This window comes from Rhinoderma darwinii, chromosome 6 (assembly GCF_050947455.1).
Source record: "Rhinoderma darwinii isolate aRhiDar2 chromosome 6, aRhiDar2.hap1, whole genome shotgun sequence".
NCBI lineage: Eukaryota > Metazoa > Chordata > Amphibia > Anura > Rhinodermatidae > Rhinoderma > Rhinoderma darwinii.
The window spans coordinates 121,170,451-121,190,849 of record NC_134692.1 but is presented as its reverse complement, the minus strand read 5'-3'; the positions used below and the strand labels follow the sequence as shown (position 1 = coordinate 121,190,849).

Genomic DNA, 20,399 nt, shown 5'->3' with positions numbered 1-20,399 from the left:
CACGCTGCAGATTTTCTGCACCAGAATCGCAAAAAAAAAGGGTAAATCTCAGACCAAATAATAGTGCATTGTTGTTGTGCGGAGTTAGTGTTAGGGCTAATTCAGACGACCGTGGCGTTTTTGCGCACGCAAAACACGCAGCGTTTTGCATGCGCAAAAGCCACTTACCTGCTCCGTGAGGCAGCATCATATGATGCGCAGCCGCCATCATTATGACACGCCATTTGGATGTTTGTAAACAGAAAAGCACGTGGTGCTTATCTGTTTAACCCCTTTAGGACACAGCCTGTTTTGGCCTTGTGGACACAGCCTATTTTTTCAAATCTGACATGTGTCACTTTATGTGGTAATAACTCCGGAATGTTTTTACCTATCCAAGCGATTCTGAAATTGTTTTCTCGTGACATATTGTACTTTATGTTAGTGAAAACATTTGGTCGATAAATTCAATATTTATTTGTGAAAAACTTCAAATTCTAGCAAAAATTTGCAAAAATTAGCATTTTTCTAAATTTAAATGTATTTGCTTGTGAAACAGATAGTAATACCACACAAAATAGTTACTAGTTAACATCCCCTATATGTCTACTTTATGTTTGCATCATTTTTTTTCACGTACTTTTATTTTTCTAGGACGTTACGAGGCTTAGAACTTTAGCAGCAATTTCTCATATTTTCAATAAAATTTCAATAGGCCATTTTTTCAGGGACCAGTTCAGTTCTGAAGTGGCTTTGAGGGCCTTATATATTAGAAAGTCCCCATAAATCCCCCCATTTTGAAAACTGTACCCCTCAAGGTATTCAAAACCACATTCAGAAAATATTTTAACCCTTTAGGCGTTTCACAGGAATTAAGGCAAAGTAGAGGTGAAATTTACAAATTTCATTTTTTTTGCCGAAATTCATTTGTAATAAAAAAAAATCTGTAACACAGAAGGTTTTACCAGGGAAACGCAGCTCAATATTTATTGCCCAGATTCTGCAGATTTTAGAAATATCCAACATGTGGCCCTAGTGTCGTAATGGACTGAAACACCGGCCTCAGAAGCAAAGGAGCAGCTAGTGGATTTCGGGGCCTCCTTTTTTTAGGAATGTATTTTAGGCACTATGTCAGGTTTGAGGAGGTCTTGTGGTACCTAAACAGCCGAAACCCCCCCAAAGTGACCCCATTTTGGAAACTACACCCCTCAAGGCATTTTTCTAGGGGTATAGTTAGAATTTTGACCCCACAGTTTTTTTGCAGAATTTAGTGGAATTAGTCTGTGAAGATGAAAATCACCTATTTTTCTGTGGAAACATAGAATTTTTTCATTTTTACAAGGAATAAAGGAGAAAAAGCACCCCAAAATTTGTAAAGCAATTTCTCCCGATTACGGCAATACCCCATATGTGGTCGTAAACTGATGTTTGGACCCACAGCAGGGCTCAGAAGGGAGGGAGCGCCTTTTGGATTTTGGAGCGCAGATTTTGCTGGATTGGTTTTCAGTGCCATGTCGGGTTTGCAACACCCCGGAGGGACCAAAACAGTGGAAACCCGCCAAAAGTGACCCCATTTTGGAATCTACACCCCTCAAGGAATTTTTCTAGTGGTATAGTGATCATTTTGGCCCCTCAGGATCTTTTTTAGAGCTAGGGTGACCAAAAAACAGCGATTTTGGCGCTTTAAATTCTTTATTTATTACAGCGTTCACCGTGCGCAATAAATTACGTTTTAATTTATTCTGCCGGTCGGTACGATTACGCCGATACCATATGTGTATAGTTTTTTTTACGTTTTGCAGCGTTTGCACAATAAAATTAAGTTTCTATAAAATAATTTATTTTCTGGGACACGCTATTCTGAGCCGTAACTTTTTTATTTTTTCGTCAAAAAAGCTGAGGGAGGTCTTGTTTTTTGCGGGACGGGTTGTAGTTTTTATTGGTACCATTTTGGGGTAAATGCGACTTTTTGATCACTTTTTATTCTATATCTTGGGAGGGGTGGTGACCAAAAAATAGCGATGCTGACAGTTTTCCGTTTATTTTGTTTGCGGCGTTCACCGTCTGGAAAAATTAACATTATAGTTTCATAGATTGGGTCGTTACGAACGCGGCAATACCAAATATGTGTACTTTTTTTTAACGTTTTCATTTTTTCCCTATAATAAATGACTTATTATAGGAAAACAAAACCTTTTATTTTTACACTTTTATAAAACATTTTTATTAACTTTTTTTTACTTTTTACACTTTATATTTTTGTTTATTAACTTTTTTCTTTACTTTTTACACTTTCTTTTTTTGACCTGCAGCTCTGATCGCTGCTAGAATACATTACACTACCTAGGTAGTGTAATGTATTCCAACTGTCAGTGTGACGTCACAGTCACTCTGACAGTTGGTCTACGAGGATCAGCAGAGGCTGATCCTCATAGGCTGACATACATGGCAGACTTGGGGGCCGTTGTCTGGCCCCCGGGTGCCATCACAAGCATCAGAAGCCCCCACGATTGCATGGGGGCTGCTGATGCGCTACAAACCCGCTACATGCGGAGATCGCAATCGAGCCCCGCATGTAACGGGTTAATTGCCGAAATCAGCGGCGATGAGCCGCTGATCGGCAACACTGGTGAGTGTCAGCTGTCGGGGACAGCTGATCTCCAAGTTCCCGATGCACACTGTCGCCGACAGTGTGCATCGGGAACGGCACAGTGACTTTCTGTCACTCTGACAGGAAGCCTATCAGGACCAGCCGAAGGTTGGTCCTGATGGGCTTCTGTCCGTGGCAGACCCGGAAGCCATTGTTTGGCTTCCGTTTGCCATACTAACTATCGGCAGACCCCGCGATTTCGGACGGGGGTCTGCCGATATGTTAGAAACCCCTAAAATTCGGCGATTGCACCCGATCGCCGAATTTAAGGGGTTAATGCGCCGAAATCAGCGGCAAAGGACCGCTGGCCGGCAAGAGGGGAGTGTCAGCTGTCGGCGACAGCTGACCTCCTGGTTCCCGGTGCACACTGTCGCCGACAGTGTGCACTGGGATTAACTCAGTAACTGTACGTCCTCGTGCGGGAAGTAACTTCCCGCAACGACGTACAGTTACGTCCTGGTGCGGGTAGGGGTTAAATTCATCCTTTTGACAGCTGTTGCGCGAAGCAGGCAGTTCGCACGGAAGTGCTTCCGTGCGACCTGCGTGGTTTTCACGCACCCATTGACTTCAATGGGTGCGTGATGCGCGAAATACGCGGAGATATTGAACGTGTTGCGCTTTTTACGCAGCGGACAAACGCTGCGCAAATAGCACGGACTGTCTGTACTGGCCCATAGACTTCTATTGGTCCATGCGTGCCGCGTGAAAACCACGCGGCCTGCACGGACGCAATTCACGCAATTAACTTTGATTATAGCAAAGTATATGTTCACCTGTGGATTTCCAGCGGTATTGACTGCGTTTCTGCTACGTAAACGCTATAAAAACTGCAATAAAATGAATGTGTTGCAGAATTTCTGCTTCCCATTGAAGTCTATGGGCCAGACACGCAGCATCTCCACACAAACCCGCAGCATAAATTGACATGCTGCAGAATTGAAAGTCGCTCCGCAGAAAAACGTTCCGCACTACTTTTCTGCGTTTTTTTTTTTTCCACAGCAAGGGCATGAGATTTTCTGCTACTGCAAACGCTGCAGAATTTCTGCACTGAATTCCGTTGCAGAAATTCCACAACGTTTATGCCACGTGGGAACCTTTTTAAGGTTTTGCATGGCGTTCCAAGGCCCATTAACATGTAACATTTTTGGGGTGATCAGTGATCAACCACAAACCGGACCTCCAGAGGGGCGGATTTTATGCAAATTTGTATAATACATTTTTGGCTTACAAACGTCCCACAATTTTAGATTCTAATTTTGGTAAAGTGTGCATGTATGTGCGTGTGTATATGTATGTATGTGTGTATATATATATATATGTCAAGCTCAAGTAAAGAATTTGCCGGTTACCAGTATATATAAAGTGATTATATTTTTGTATTGCCTTGCCTTCCGACATTAGACTGAAATACGCACTGGTTACAATTATTTATTCATTATTTTACTTTTTGCTTTATTATCATTCATACATCGTTCTTTGGCTTGCAGACAAGGACAGGAAGTCCCAGCTGAAGCATTTCTGGTTTTAGCTTGTTTTGTAGCATATATAAAACATATGTGAACGTCCCAAAGAAAACAATCTGCAGGGAACTTCTGCAAGAAAAGGAAACCTAAACACTTTTGTTATTGGAAATATTCCACTGAGGGAAATTTCATGGCCATTTCCCAAGTTTGTAGTGAAATGCTGTGTCAGATACTGGACATAAAAGCACAATGCAGTAAAGAAAAGCCAATGTACGTTTGTATGCTGTAGGATTTTGCCACAGTGCCAATAGTTATTAAAAGGAGCAACAAACCTAAAGTAAAAAGCTCATAGAAGAGCATCTTATGTTATTCACACATGTATGTGAATTTTTTCAGAATGGAAATGTGAGGTAAAATTGTGATTTGTGGGCAGGGCCGGATGACTTCATGGGCAAAAGGGTCAATTACTGCAAACCCTCCACTATTTAGGGCATCCATTGGCCTGTCTCCACCATATGTAGCCCCTGGTAAACATCCTCATTGGTGACTGACTAATATTGTGACAGCATTTTTAGAGCGATTATTAAGGCCCTGTTACTTAGGGCCTCATTTATCAAAACCGTTTAATGGAAAATCTGACCTCGTTGCCCATAGCAACCAATCACAGTACAGCTTTTATTTTTACAGAGCAGTTTAAGAAATAAAAGCGCAACTCTGATTGGTTGCAATGGGCAACAAGGCTAGTCTTTTTGCTTGTGTGCTGTATTATGTAGGAACTGTATGGTATGTTGTTTTGCACTGTATGGTGGTGGTATTATTCATTCACCTTGACAGTCTTATTTGGGCAATCATGGCGGTGGTAATCTTCATTTACCTCAAAGAGAATGAAAGACGGCTCGACACACGCTTTGCCCTGGGGCCCGCACTTTATCTGGTCCTGAACATAGCATCTGGCACCACACCAGCTGATTTGCATTACCTATCTAATCCTGTTTTGTGTTCCTTAAAATTCACATTTAAGACTTTGTTCACATCTGCGTCAGGGTTCCGTTCCGTCTGAGCTTTCCATCGGAACGGAGCCCTGACTGACACAAACTGAAACCAAAGGTTCCCGTTTCCAGCACCATTGATTTCAATGGTGACTGATCCGGTGCCAATGGTTTCAGTTTGTCTCTGTTGTGCAAGGGTTCTTTCGTTTTGACGGGATGAATAACATTGTCGACTATTAGGAACGTCGGAACAAAGCCCTGACGGAGGTGTGAACGAAGCCTAAGCCGGGTCTACATGCTCTAAACCTGTGGAAAACTTGGTTGAGGCTGTTTTTGCTGCAGTTTTTACTGTGACTATATTACACACGTCACATATGAATACAGCCTTACACATCTACTAAGTTGGCATATACTGTAATGTTTTCTTTTACCCCTTCCCTAAGTTTGCGTTAACATTATATATAATGTGTGATTCCTTCATGCAGGTGGACATCATGCAGATGTGCATCCTTGAAATGAAAGACAGACCTGGAAAACCTTTGTTCCACCTAGAACATTATATCGAAGGCAAATATATAAAATATAACTCTAACTCTGGATTTGTTCGAGATGACAACATTCGCCTCACCCCACAGGTAGGTTTTATCCTATTGGCTGCCATCAACTTGATACCTGTATTTAATGTCATTTTGTATCATGTATGTACAGTACCCATAGTACCTGTCCATAAAGATACAAGAAATATGTTCTTGAATTTATGTGTTTTCTTGTTTTTTAGGCTTTCAGCCACTTTACTTTTGAGCGGTCAGGGCATCAGCTAATTGTTGTAGACATTCAAGGAGTGGGAGATTTATACACAGATCCTCAAATTCATACAGAATGTGGAACTGATTTTGGAGATGGCAACTTGGGTACGGTATTCTGTATTTTTTTTTTATTTTTTACATGAACTTAAATCTAGAGTTGAACGAACCGATTCAGCACGAATCAATTTTGATCCCAATTTCCCAAAAGTTTTGGATTCGCTGAAGTACAAAACTTTTGGGGTTTGCGGCGCATGAATCGGTAAACTGGCAGTACAGCTATCCCCAGCCACATTTTACAGCTAACAGAGAGAAGAGGAAATTTAAAAAAAAATGCCATACTCCCCATCTCCCCTGGTCTTCTGCAGCGACCCATCCCTGTTGGCCTCCTAAGATGACGTTGTTTTGTCCCATATGATCGCTGCAGCAGTTACATGGGACAAAACTGCGCCATCTCAGGAGTCCGACAGAGGAGAAGACTTAGTTTGGTCCCATGTGACCGCTTCAGCCAATCACAGGCTTCATCAGTCACATGAAACAAAACTACATAATCTCAAGAGGTCAGGCATGTGAAATGACGTAGTTTTGTACCATGTGACCGCAGCAGCCAATTACAGAAGCCCAGGGGTAGGGAGTTTGGTATATTTTTTTTTTATTCTAGCCGTGGAATCCCAAGTGCCACAATTGCCCTGTTTGTCTGATGTCTTATAGGACTGTATCCAAGTTGGATACAGTTCTAGAAGACATAAGAAGGTCAGTCAGGCAAGGGCAATCAGGGCACTTGCAATTTGACGCAAAATCAAACCGAATCTATTTTCGGTAAATTCGCTCATCTTTACTTAAATCCATAGATGTCTGGCTTTTTTGAGAACTAGTGTCATTAATTATTCTTATTATTTTATTCTATAAAATTATACATTTTATAAAATAGTTTTTTATTCTTGGGTTTTAACTCTCTTGTAGATGCTGTCATTTTCAGAACTTTAAAGGACCACGGCCAGAAAAAAACGATATACTGTGTTATACCTAGTGTGGTGCCTGAACGGATGTTGCATGGTTTTTTCTTTGCTATTCATTCAATCTCTGAGCCATGCACTAGGCATAACACCGTTTTTTTACTTTTCCTGGAGTGTTCCTTTAAAAAAATATATATAATTTGTTGCCTATGGGAACCTGACAGCACAAAGTTGTGTTATGCTGACAGGCCAACCTTCCCCCAAGTCATCCCATGTGTGAGATGAGTGTAACGTTATGGATGCCATACAGACTCAGCAGCCTTATAGACACAGCAAGTGAGTTGTCTGAGAGTAGAGTCCTGGATGACTGACCCATGGGGTTTGGTTGGTCTGGCTTCGCAATGTTGTTCCCCTTGGCAAGTAACATTTATTAGGAATTAGTGAATATGTTAGCCCCTAAAAAGGTGATTAATAATATACACTATAGAAGTAGAAAATCCAAAGTTTTATTATTATGTTTAATTAGTCTTGCTATTTTTCTTTTTTTTTTCTTTATAGGGGTGCGGGGTATGGCCTTGTTCTTCCATTCCCATGCCTGCAACAAAATCTGCAAAAGCATGGGATTGACTCCTTTTGACCATTCTCCGCAGGAAAATACTGTGTTGGGCAACAGCACCAAGATGCTGGTATGTGTCCTTTTGTACCGTATAAGATACTTGAGTCGCCTTTTCTTAAAATGTATAGCATGTAAGAAATATTTTATGTCAGTTAGCGAAATGCCTTTGTTTTTTTTTGTCTACCCCGTTGTGACCCTTGGATATCAGTCAGCAGCTAGAACTGCTGAGTTTCCTAGTTTGGGGGCTCTGGGGGCATTAAACGACAGCTGCATCAGTGCTCTGTGCAGCTGTTGTTCCCTACAGATTATACTGTAAATAGCCTATAGTAGCTACATAGTATGTAGTACAAAACTATAGTACAGAATTATGATGTGAAACTGCAGAAGGTGTGCGCGTGTGTGTGTGTGTGTGTGTGTGTGTGTGTGTGTGTGTGTAAAAATTTCATCTGTATACCCTTAGGTAAAAACATGGAAAGAATATGGAGCAAAGGTCTTGTTTCTTATGTACATTACTGTGTGCTCTATTGATTGTTCATGATGAATTGAGCATGGCGAGTATAGAGTAACATGAATGTGGTACATAAAAACCAGTGCATGACCTGCAGTCTAAATATGAACCATATTGTTCCTGCATTACTTCAGCAATCTGCACAGACAGTTCTGCGTGGTATAGAAGAGAAATGTGGAAGCTCTCGGGTGAGAACCATGTCTGGAAGTCGCCCACCTTTACTTTTTCGCCTGTCTGAGAACTCTGGGGACGAAAATTTGAGTGACATGACATTCGATTCGCTACCATGCTCACCCTCTCCAGCCACTCCTCATGGTCACAGATTTGATACGCATGGTATGAACATCATCATAATTGTTGGGGTAACTTATTTATTACACAACCTACACAAATATATTGCAAAGCTCCTTAAGGGGTTATCTCCCGAGAGACATTTATGGCATATCAATGGCAATGCCATCAATATCCGATTAATGGAAGCCCGACTGCTCTGGCCCCCTTCGATCGAACAAAGTGGCAGTAGGAAAGTGCCGTGCCTCTTCATCTCTGAAGGCTGCAGGGTCATCAATTCACTTTAATTGCTCGACCTTGTCGCCTCCAAAAAAAGCTGGGCAAGAGTCGAAGTGGAATGGTGCAATCATATACATTTTTTATTCCTTTTGGCTGCCCTGGGAAAATGTCAGCGGACTATAAACTACTGTTTACTGCAGCTAGTGAACTTTCAGCAGACTTCATACTGTCTGTAGACTACAGGCTGCTGCAAAACCGTCATGTTCAGTCCAAGTAACTACTAAAATATATTTTACTACTTTTGTATGTTAACAAATAAACTGGAACAAAAGGCTGAAAACATATGAGTAATGTCCATTAGTGTCTTATGATTTGTTAGAGACATTTTACTCTGGGACCGACAGATCTAATGTGTATGGGGTCCTTCAGGCTTTACCCCGACAGATGATGCTGTGGCAAAGGAGAAATAGTCATGTTGAATTCCACCACCCGATCCTTTTGTTATCGGGGTAGATAAGCAGCCGCTATAGTTGTCTGGCGGCAGCTTATTCCCCTCTCCTTATTGAGAACTAAGTGCGCATGTGTATGGGGCGTTTAGCTGTCGGCCGACGCTCAGCTATTGAACGTGTATGGCCACCTTGATAGTATGCATTGTAGTTCATTTAACACTACCTAAACTGTCCCCCAGATTACGACAAACAAGCCAATAATAACACTGATTGCTGTGTCTGTGATTCGGAATATGTATCTTAATATTCTGTATGGGTATTGTTTTATTTTTTGCACAGGATGGCCTATTTTCAATGACGTTGATAACTTGAATAACGAAGATAACAACAACCTAGATAACCGCAGAGTAAGTTGTATACTGAACGTTTGTTATATTGTCCAGTAGTATTCTCAATTTTTGCACATGTGGCATCCGCTTTATCCTGTTGCTTTTCACAGGATTCTGAAAACGGTGGCGATAGTGGTTGTCCCAGTGAAAAGAGAAGTGAATCTGATGAAATGGAACACAAAGTAAGTCCGATATATCACCCAGGATCCCACCCACCCGTATAATTTTCATTAATATGAAAGCCAATAATGATTTGTGCCAAGACCACCATATCCGTGCAGCTATGGTATTCCTAGGATAGTCCCCTTTCTAGAGTAGGTCATAGAATTTAGATGTGGCACACCGTCCAATTACCAAAAGATTTTCAATTCTCTCTTTGATTATTGTATACGTTATAATTGTCACGAAAATAGAAAACTTTTTCTTGACTGTGGCATACAGAGAAAAGAGGGGGTCCTAAAGAAAAGAGCCCCCCCCCATTATGATGGTGACATTTGCCACCCAGGACAGAAAGGCCTGGTGTTTGTTTCCATTTAAATGATACATGGGTCAAGTCCACAGCCTTTTGCCAAGTTCCTTTGGTGAGGTGAGTTCTGCACATGTTCTTGTCATCCATCAGCAAAGGGGATGAATTTATCAAAACGGGACCCCCTCATTAGGACCCCATATTCACTTCATGGTCTGCCTCTATGGTATTAAAACCCTGTCTCCTTCCGAGCATTCTCTTTACTGATAGTAATTTGTTCAATACATATACTTAATATTTGGTAGATGTTGCACCTCCTGGTATTCAGTGCTATATCTTTATCCTAAATTAAAGGGTTTTTCTCATCATAGACTTCTACTTCATGTCTAGTGAACTAACCTAAAGTCTATGGAAACCTCTTAGTGCGCATGCTCTTTATTTATCATACGCTTTAATAAAGAGTGATTTCCCATGCATGGCCAATTTTCCACACAGATTGTTTACCCCGTTCTCGGGATCAGTGGGCGTCCCAGTGTTTCACTGATTACATAGAAATGACTGTCATGTGAAATCTTCCTAAAGCTAGATCCAAGGAACTTGCTTCTTCTGATGTATTTTTACAGAGCACTGTTTAAGCTGTACTCTCCCTATGCCATTTCTGCTGTTACAGCAAAGGGAAATGTTCTAGTCTTTGCATAGTCCTATAAATGTGTGTCTGTATATAAACACTATAAATGTATACTTCCATTCCTGAAATAGAGGATATGGCTGAGAGGTAGAAAGTGACTGAACGCAATTTTTTTTTAAATTTTTTTTTATGTGTGCTTCTTTTCTTGCAGCCCCATGGAAATTATAACCGGAGACGGTTTGAGTCCGAGTCTGAGGACAGCTTTGGCAAGGTATATATTGACAATATTAACAATATTTGCTTTGCTTCCTTCCATTCTCCATCTTCTGCTCATTCCATTGAGAAAACAGCAGTACTGGTTTATGAATCGATGAATAGCTCTGTGCTTACAAATCCTTTTCTTACAGCTTTATTGTTGATTTGCTTTAGTCTTGTGCTAAAGATCATCGTCCACCCAATAGTAACGGTAACGATGCCCAAATGCAGCTTTTAATGGCTGCTGTGCTGCAGCTACGTGTGGGTCACATATTCTGCAATTCCTAATACAAGTCTATGGGCTTCAATGAAACTTGTTTTCAAATGCTGTAAGACAATAGTCATCCGATGACCTCATTTAGCACTGGACTATGTCATGATTAACAACGCTGTTTTGCTAAATATAATTTTAAGTACTTTTTTATTTCGTTTTGTCAGAAGCTTCTCAAATGTATTCTGGCGTATAATTAAAGGGGTTGTCTCACAAAGACCACCCTTATCCATATGCCCTATTAGTGACATATGGACATCATAGAGAGGGTTCTACCCCCTCTATGAGGCAGAACTGAGATCCGATCTGGATGAGTGGCTCCAGTTCTGGCGGACTGAAGCCGTCCTTGTATTACAAGGGCGGCCATTCATCTGAATGGCTTCCATGTAATATTTAATTTTCCCTGACCGGCCACGGCTTACCCTTGCAAAATCAGCTGTTTGCTGGGGTGCCAGGATCGGGGCTGCAATTTGAAGGAGTTGTCTCTGATGTGACGACCCCTTTTAAATCTTTGTTTCCTTTCTTACATTACCCCATGGCTAATAATAATGTAAGCTCAACCAATTAGTTCATTATTTAACACACTAAGGCTATGTTCACACAAAGTATTTTGCAGGCAGAATTTCTGCCTCAAAATTCAGTTTGGAAGTTTGAGGCAGATTTTCCTCTCCCTGCACTCCGTTTTTCGCTGCGTTTTTCGCCCGCGGCCATTGGGCGCTGTGGGCATAAAACGCCGCGAAATACACTTTCTCTGCCTCCCATTGAAGTCAATGGGAGGTCAGAGGCGGAAACGCCCGAAGATAGGCCATGCCGCTTCTTTCTCCCGCGAGCCGGTTTTACCGCTCGCGGGAGAAAACCGCCCCCTCCTCCCATTGAAATCGACGGGAGGCATTTTCGGGCCGTTTTTGACAAGCTTTTTGGCGCGGTTTCTGCGTCAAAAAACTAGTCAAAAAAAAGGCTGGGTTCACACAGAGTTTTTTGCAGGCAGAAAATCTGCCTCCAAATTCCGTTTGGAATTTTGAGGCAGATTTTGCTCTGCCTGCACGCCGGTTTTTGCTGCGTTTTTCACCACAGCCATTGAGCGCCACGGGCAAAACCCACTGCAAAATACTCTATCTCTGCCTCCCATTGATGTCAATGGGAGGTCAGAGACGTAAGCGCCCGAAGATAGGGCATGTTCCGTTTTCCGCGTCAAAAACGTGTAAAAAAACCTCTGTGTAACTGACCGTAAGGCCACGTGTTTATGGCAGCTCCATGTGCAGTAGGCTGTACGACAGCACATAGGCTGCCCTGCGGCTCTATGTGCCGCCGTATGGTGCTCTGTACGGCCTTGTATGTTGGAGTAATTCTCCCCAAGAAGTAATGCCTATGTTAACATCCAAATCTGGCCATGTAAGGAGAGATGTATTACTAGTTTTAGGTGAGAAGATTAGCCTGGACCCTGGTCATCAAAGGGTTATTCATTGAATGGTATCTGTAATGATGGGGATGATTTTACATGTGGAAAATCATCCCCTTCGGTTTCAGTTATAATTCCAGTATGTACTGTAGCTGCTAATGTATTTTTTCGTGCAATAATATATACATCTATGTATACACCATATGATTATGGTGTAACAATCGAGAACATTTAGAAATAAACCCTATTCTTGTTTTGCCAGTAGCAAATTTCCAGTGTTCGGAAACAATAGTTTAGTGCTATAAATGTAACGATTGTCGTTTTCAACCTTCTGATTTTAATTCCAGGATTTAGATTCCAGACCTACAATATTGTAGATACAAATACTTGCTTGGTAGAACATTAAGAACGTAATAGCGCATTATATACCTAGTACTACTGTATTCTTATGTGATTGTACATTTTTGTTCCTTAACACATCACATCATCTATTCCTTTCTAATCTTTTTCCAACTAGAGCAAATATCTATTAAGTAGAGCCAATGTGAACCTTAAAAACAGCCCCCGGAATAAACTGGTGATTCTGCATGACTTGCTGCCAGAGATTTTGAATGAATGTTTCTATTACTGTTTATTGCCAACGTAACACTTTGCACATGTTTCGATGGTTCTTCAACATGAAAGTGAATTTAGGTTTATAGTGTACAACCTTTATATTATCTGCATTTAAAATACAGAATTGCCCTATAAAATAACGATGATAGATGTATTCTGTTTCCCTACTGGTAAAGGCTGTGTTCACATCAGCGTCGGGTTCCGTTCATCGGTTGCGTCTGACCTTTCTGTCTGAGGAACCGATGAACGGAAACCATAGCTTTCGTTTGCGTTACCATTGATTTTAATGGTAATGCTTCCGTTGCAGTTGGTTTCTGTTTGTTTCCATTCTATAAAGTTTCAGTTATTTTTGCAGAAACAATAGCGTAGTCGACTACGCTATTGTTTCAACGGAAAAAAACAGAAACTTTTTGGAACGGAAACCAACTGCAACGGGAGCATTCTGATTGAAATCAATGGTAATGCAAACGGAAGCTATGGTTTCTGTGCAGTTTCCCATTCATTGGTTCCTCCGACAGAAAGGTTGAACGGAGGCTCGACACTGATGTGAACAGGCCCTAACTTTACAGTTATATGTAATATATACAAAAAAAGTAATATTGCAAATAGTGTTACTTATCTTCTACTCATCCTTAACGATATAATAATTACTTATAACCCATCCTTATCCACAGCTGCATTCATAATTCGGCAGTCCTCTGAGCTGAAAGCCCCCCCCCCCCCGGCAGTATTCTGCACTTGTTCATTATCTGTTCAGTTTGTTTTAGTGATCGGGAATGTACAATAAGCGGATATAAGAAGAACTAAATCTCCCATAATGCAGTTCAGCAGAGAGCATTGCATTATAGGATCTCCGCTAAGCTGCTAGTGGTGCGTCTGTTCACAAGCTATTAACTGGTTGCAAAAGCAACCATCAGAATTGTGAATGTAGCTCCGCTATAATCCATCTTACATAGGATCAGTTCAGCATTTGCAAAGTTACTCATCGTTTGTATATAGATTATATTGATCTATAAATTTATTATTAAAAATTAACATTCACTCTAACTTGCTTTTTAGCCTCCATTTTTCCTTTAATATTAAGACAACGTGTAACTAGAATGACCTAATGGGGGGAGCGCTGACATTGCTCTCTTCTAGAAGTACTGGCTGCACATGCTTTTTAGGGGACTGAGCAATCCGTGTACAGCACCCCAACTCCAGTCCAGTGGGCTGTACAGCGGGGCCTCTATTCTGAATTCCCTTAAGTACATGCCTTTATCTAAAAACATGGGGCAGTGACACTTTTAAATTACAGAAATTTTTAAAGGATAACTATCATTTTCTCAATTTACATCTTTAAAAGGTTTTCTGTGACCTAAATATTAATGGCCTAGCTTTAGAATAGTCCATCAATATTTCATCTGTGAGGGTCTGACACTCCGGACCCTACTGATCAGCACAATGCTGAGCCGCTCTGGTGGCTGTGCCTGGTACTGCAGCCCAATCCCAATAATTTGCGCTGCTATGTAGGGGTTGCACCACCATCGCTCAAGTACTGATGGCTTTACCTAAGGATAAGCCATAAGTAAAGTCCCAGAAACCACCTTTGAGACATTATTTGTCATCGGAAGGGGGCATGTGTAGGCACCTATGCTAGAAGGAAGGGGCTGCAGCACCCTAGAAATTGCTGTGCCCCTTCAGCTATCATTGGCTCTCCTCTGAGAGCTCAGTACAGGATGTAAACCATTATTGTCTGCCAAAAGTGCAGGTCAAGGTGCCGGAAAATTATCCCCCTCTTTCCCCAAGGCACACTTCCCTGCAGATCTGGCTTTCTAGGAGTCCTGTTCCCACCAGTCCTGATGCCTGCCCTGAGATCACTTAATTAACCCAAAAAATACCACTCCTCAATATTATATTATGAATAATGTATTGCGTATCATAGTTAGTCTTAGATGGCTCTTGCTTCCTATCCATAAACATGACCATTTTCATGATCCATTCATTTCTGACTACTTCATGTTGGAGACATTCATCCAAATACTGTGCTTCTTGTGTTTTTTTTCTTGTTTCTTTCATTAATGTCAGATACAGATGTTTCATGATGTCGGTTCCGGTTACACTGTCTGTGTGAAATGTGGCATGCATAATGTCCCGTTATGTAAGACTTGATCCTCTATATTACAGCAGATTTGTACTTTAAACATTTAACGGTATATGATTAATATTAGAATTTCCTTACGGTTATATTTTTTTATGTCTCTTTTGATGACCGTTCTATGTATAACTGTGCATGATTAATATTTGCCTCATCTTTGTATAAAGCAAGCAAAGCTTTACAAAGTACCAACAGCCATTTTTTGTCTTTGAAATGTTTTCTCATAAAATGACGTGTATTTACCTACTTTGAATTGAAAGTGGACTACCATAAAAATATATAAAAGGCCCTTCTTAAAGTTACAGGCCCAAAGCTTGCAGCTCCTCTACTCTTCTGTCCCTATGACAACACTTCCTGCCTCTGCTCTGACTTTGAGATGGATAGATAGGCAAATATGTCACTTGATTTGCTGATCTGCCAGCCCATACAATAAAATGGACGAATTGGTTTGTCTCCTATTCGCTTCAATTGGGGAAGAGTAAATGTTAAATTTGTAAAATTGATTTGACCAATGATCCATTGATAATTCACTCATCTCTAATTAATAGAGAAATTTCTTATGCTGTGATCAAATTTGCATTGGAAACTGCCTTTAGAGCCTCAATCACAAAATCCCTGTCAAAATTATATGCACTATGATGGAACCTGACCGAGCACATTATAAATCAATGGAATCCATTGGGCGGCGGTGGAAGCCATCACATAGCGGATTCCGCACTGTATTGTGATTTTAGTTAAAAGACGGAAACGATGACGCTGGTGTGAACAGCGCCTTATTGGGACAAAAAAGTTGAATTGAATGTGAATGCAGCAGTGACACCTATAGGCTGTCATTAGATATTACAATCTAAAAGATCATACTTTATTTCATTGTTTTGACTTGTAGTTAAAAATTTAATTCTTCTTCTTTCTTAACTACTTGCTAGTCCTCAAATTTAAAATAAATTTATTTAGCCATAGTCCCTTTATAGCCTTTTATTAATTTTCTATTTCAAAATCACAGAGGAAATTCATTGTGAAATGAAAAATGAAAAAATGAAAAAAAAAATTGGGTTGAATTCTTCTTTATGTTTTTTATATATTTTATAAAAAAAAATCTTTCTGTTTGGTGGTTTAGGTGTCAGTGGAGAAGTGGAACCAGTTCCATGCATCTCGTGTGCATATTCATCGATCCTCTTGCGTTGCTTCAGAAGTGCAAAGACTTAATGATCTTGAAATAGAAAAGAAAATTGGGAAATCTATCCTCGGGAAGGTAAAAGCTGACAGTTGTGTGTGTTTTTGTGGAGTAAATACATTGCCCAGGAGTATGTATGAAAAATATTGCACAATGACAAAAGACCATAAAATTATTACTAATGAATACACATATGAAAAACGTTATTCACATTATTCTGGCTTTTTTGTATGACAGGTTCACTTGGCAATGGTGCGCTATCATGAGGGAGGGAGATTTTGTGAAAAAGATCAGGATTGGGACCAGGAATCCGCCATATTCCACCTGGAACATGCTGCCCACTGTGGAGAACTGGAAGCCATTATTGGCCTCGGGCTTATGTATTCTCAGCTGCCCCATCATATCCTGACTGAAGTATCTGTAGAGGTAAAAACTTTCTTGTGAACACAATAAAACCAGAATACTGATTATTTGAAACGGTCTATTCACATGACTGTGTAAAGCCTTGGCACTCACATTATGGGTACATGTAACCCTGTACTGGCAGTGTAAACAGACATGCTGTGAATTCTGTACACAGCGCATCTGCCCGACTATTACAGGGGCTGATACTTACACTTCTTGCGATATCCAGATTTACCAAGTTTTTTTTAGGGGGGGGGGGGGGGTTGTGGTACAATGAGAAGGAATGGAAGCCTTAGAACCCCCGTTCTAGGGATCGGTGGGGGTCCCAGCGATCTACCGTTTATCAGCTATCCTGTAGAAAGGTAAAAATTGTAATAACTAATTACCAGGGTGTGTAGACAGTGCTTTTATCATTCACTAATTTAGATATTGCATCATGTGATCGACAATATATGCTAAGATTTGCCTATTGATTGTTTATTTCATTTGTCAAAAGGACACAGAGAAGAACAGAGCTAAAGGATTTAACTATTTATTGATGGCTGCGGAAGCTGGCGACCGCCCCTCCATGATTCATATTGCTCGAGCATACGACAGTGGCATAAATCTTGGATCGGACAGGTAAATAATAGGAATGATAAATTGTAATAGTGATTGAATATTGATATAATAAAAAAAAAGATTACAATATCCCAGATTTAATAGTAAAGTCTAATGTCTATTTGTGCAAAGTAAAACATTTTAATTGTATGTGTTGCAGATTACAAGACTGGCAGGAGGCTCTGTTCTGGTACAATTCTGCGCTAAACATGACTGATTATGATGAAGGAGGGGAATATGATGGTACCCAGGATGAACCCAAATACCTTATACTAGCTAGAGAAGCCGAGATGCTGATTACTGGGGGACATAAACTGGAGAAGGAACCCCAACGATCAGGTACAATTTTTTAATTAAAAAAAACGAAGAAAATCAAGATGTTGCTGATGATGTTGGTGAGACCTCATATAATATACACTGAAGATGGTGTTTGTTTTTTGGTTATTCAGTCTATGCTGGCCTGTTCACCTAAATTAGGGAATGTCTATTTTAATGAGGTCCTATGTTTACTCTGCAGTAGTGACCTGCACTTTTTAGGATCTTCTGTATCTTTTCTTTAAAAAAATATAGCTTGCCCATCCCTGGCTATTTTTCCCCATTGATTTCAAGGGAAAAAAATGCAACCTGGGAATACCACATGGATTTACATGTGCTGGCACAATTTGGTATAATATTGAAACCATTCTCGGCTCTCAGACATTACATCTGAACGTCCCAATAGTGCCCTTATGATGACATCTGTTTTGACCCATTGTTCTTTTAACGGCAATGCAAGAAAAAAAAACATATCTAAATCTGCAGCTGAAAAATAAGTATGAATTTGAAGGGACACGATGGGACTGGTTCCTCTCCCAAAAACCATCCCATCCCCATCCCATCCCCACCCCATCTCTTTTAAACTTCAACTTTTAGTTGGCTATAGACAAAGAAGTTGTTGCCTATTTTTATTGACACACATCTGGGAAAACATTGGAAATAGTAGTAGATCGTGATAAAATACATTAACCTCATGGATACAAGGCATACGACCCCCTAGGGAATAAATGTGCAAATTCATCAATAAGTAATAGAAATTGTATCGCTGGCCAAAAAAGACTAAACAAGGCAACAGTAGGGCCCACCACACCCAACATGCGTTTCACAGAGAATGTAATGTAATTTGGCCCAGCCTACTGGTTACTAGACTTTCCATCACATTATTTTTCTCTGGCAGTGGGACCAGTTCCATTGCCCTTCTGTATAGTATGTAAGAATTCAAGACCCCCCCCCCCCCACCCCAATAGCATGTCGATCCAGTGGAGTCACTCACCAGTTGTGACCTTTGAGTTGAACATCTTCGGGATGCTTCTTAACAAACAATACAACTTTAAACGCTCGCATTTCCCTTTTAAAAATGTGTGTAATACTTAAAGAACATGTAAAAACATACCTAAATAATACAAAACAACAACAACATTGTGGGGGAAGTTTATTTCGTCTAGCGTTTCATACACCAGTCTTAATAGAAATAAAAATTGGAGTAAACTCTGCCACATTTATAAAGAGGCAAAAGCCTCTTCATAAATGTGTCGTATCTTTTGGCCGGGCCGTGTGCCACAATTGTCTATATTATTCGGCCATACATTCCCCCCACCTTGACTCAGAAAATAATAATAAAAAACCGATACTCACCTCAGCACTCCTCTTCTCTCCTCCGGCTCCCTCTTTACTGCTCTGCCGCTCGTACAAGGTGCTGACATCAGTAAGCGTCAGGACCTTATATGCGACGCAGCACTTCAACGTCATCAGTGCTGCTTCGCATATAACGTTCTGGCGCTGTCCGGCGTCATTACGTTGTGTGAGCAGTGCTGGAGTGATGAGGGAGCCGGAGGGAAGAAAATGAGTGGAAAAAGTGAGTATAATTTTTTTTTTATTGCCTTTTTTTAATTTTTATTTTCCCTTTCAAATGCAAGGGGTGGGGGAGGGGCAAAGTAGGGGCCCAACACAGGCCTCTAACTTGCTACGCCCCATAGAGCTGGCATAGATTTCCACTTCAATTTATGCCAGTTTTCTGGCGTAAATTAGAATAAATTTGGCCCTTTTGCAACTTTTCTACGCCACTTTCTGGTGCATAAATGTTGATTAAATAGAATTACCCCCAGTATATGTGGCAATTGTTTTATAGTAACATTGTTCTGTCTTTTATGCAGGTGAACTATACACAGAAGCTGCAGAAGCGGCAATGGAGGCTATGAAAGGAAGACTCGCAAATCAGTACTATCAGAAGGCAGAAGAAGCGTGGGCCCTCATGGAGGAATGAATATTGCCCATAAGGCAACGAACATGGCAGCTGAAAATACTCCTCAATTAAGGATTATATTTTATATTTGTTACAAAATGATTTTGTTGTCTCTGGACCCTCCTAATACTTGTTTACACTGAAAAAAACTAAGAAAACTGTAAAAATATTTTTTTGTTGTATGATGGGTAAGAATGTCCACAGATCTAGCAGTAACCCTGTGTGATCCTATGTCTACTTTATATAACCGTAGGGGAGTTACCCAGGTTCTTTTCTGCATTTACAAAAATAAGCAGACCTCAACTGCTAACCCAGGCCCTAAGCACACCGAGGTTCTGATCCATCTCAGGAATGAAGTACCAGCTGCCATATTGTTCTTCGAAGATAACCCCTAACAAGGTCATTTTGACATATCCTATATTGTGGAGGTCTTCATTAGGATCTTGGAGCCCTGTTAAGCAAAAACATTGAGCAAATGTTTGTTTTTTTATTTTTTAAGCAATATGACTACGTTTGGTTTTACTGGAAAACATAACTTTAAACCTCATACCTGTAACCCAACTTGATCAGGGCAAAAGCACCGCAAAACATTCATCCGATCACTGTTTCCTATACTACTTTTTAGCCTGACCTGGGAACTTAAAGGGGTTGTTAGTTTTTGATCTTTTTTTGTTAGAAGGGTCCATCGAAATTAGCGGATAACAGGGCGTCGTGTTGTAAGTACCCTCAGCGATCAACTGTAATCAGCAGGGAAACCTGGCTGCAAGTGTTCAATTTCCCTGCAGCGCCGCCACAGGAAAAATGAAGCATTACACGGTGCCCATCTAAATCAATGTGCTGTCCATGTAATGCACTCATG

At 40.6% G+C, this 20,399-nt stretch overlaps 1 protein-coding gene across 2 annotated transcripts in view; it reads left to right on the top strand.

The window, feature by feature from the left end:
• The window catches only part of EEF2K (eukaryotic elongation factor 2 kinase), a 56,797-nt gene extending 37,088 nt beyond the window's left edge, over positions 1-19,709 (top strand). For both annotated transcript variants that reach the window (XM_075830226.1, XM_075830227.1), the window contains 12 exons: positions 5,567-5,716; positions 5,860-5,992; positions 7,399-7,526; positions 8,099-8,300; positions 9,263-9,330; positions 9,423-9,494; positions 10,618-10,677; positions 16,201-16,335; positions 16,495-16,683; positions 17,159-17,283; positions 17,423-17,601; positions 19,452-19,709. In XM_075830226.1, coding sequence (XP_075686341.1) covers positions 5,567-5,716; positions 5,860-5,992; positions 7,399-7,526; positions 8,099-8,300; positions 9,263-9,330; positions 9,423-9,494; positions 10,618-10,677; positions 16,201-16,335; positions 16,495-16,683; positions 17,159-17,283; positions 17,423-17,601; positions 19,452-19,561 — 1,551 coding nt within the window. In that variant the 3' untranslated portion in view covers positions 19,562-19,709. The remainder of the gene's footprint in view (positions 1-5,566; positions 5,717-5,859; positions 5,993-7,398; positions 7,527-8,098; positions 8,301-9,262; positions 9,331-9,422; positions 9,495-10,617; positions 10,678-16,200; positions 16,336-16,494; positions 16,684-17,158; positions 17,284-17,422; positions 17,602-19,451) is intronic.
• The last annotated feature ends 690 nt before the right edge of the window (positions 19,710-20,399 follow it).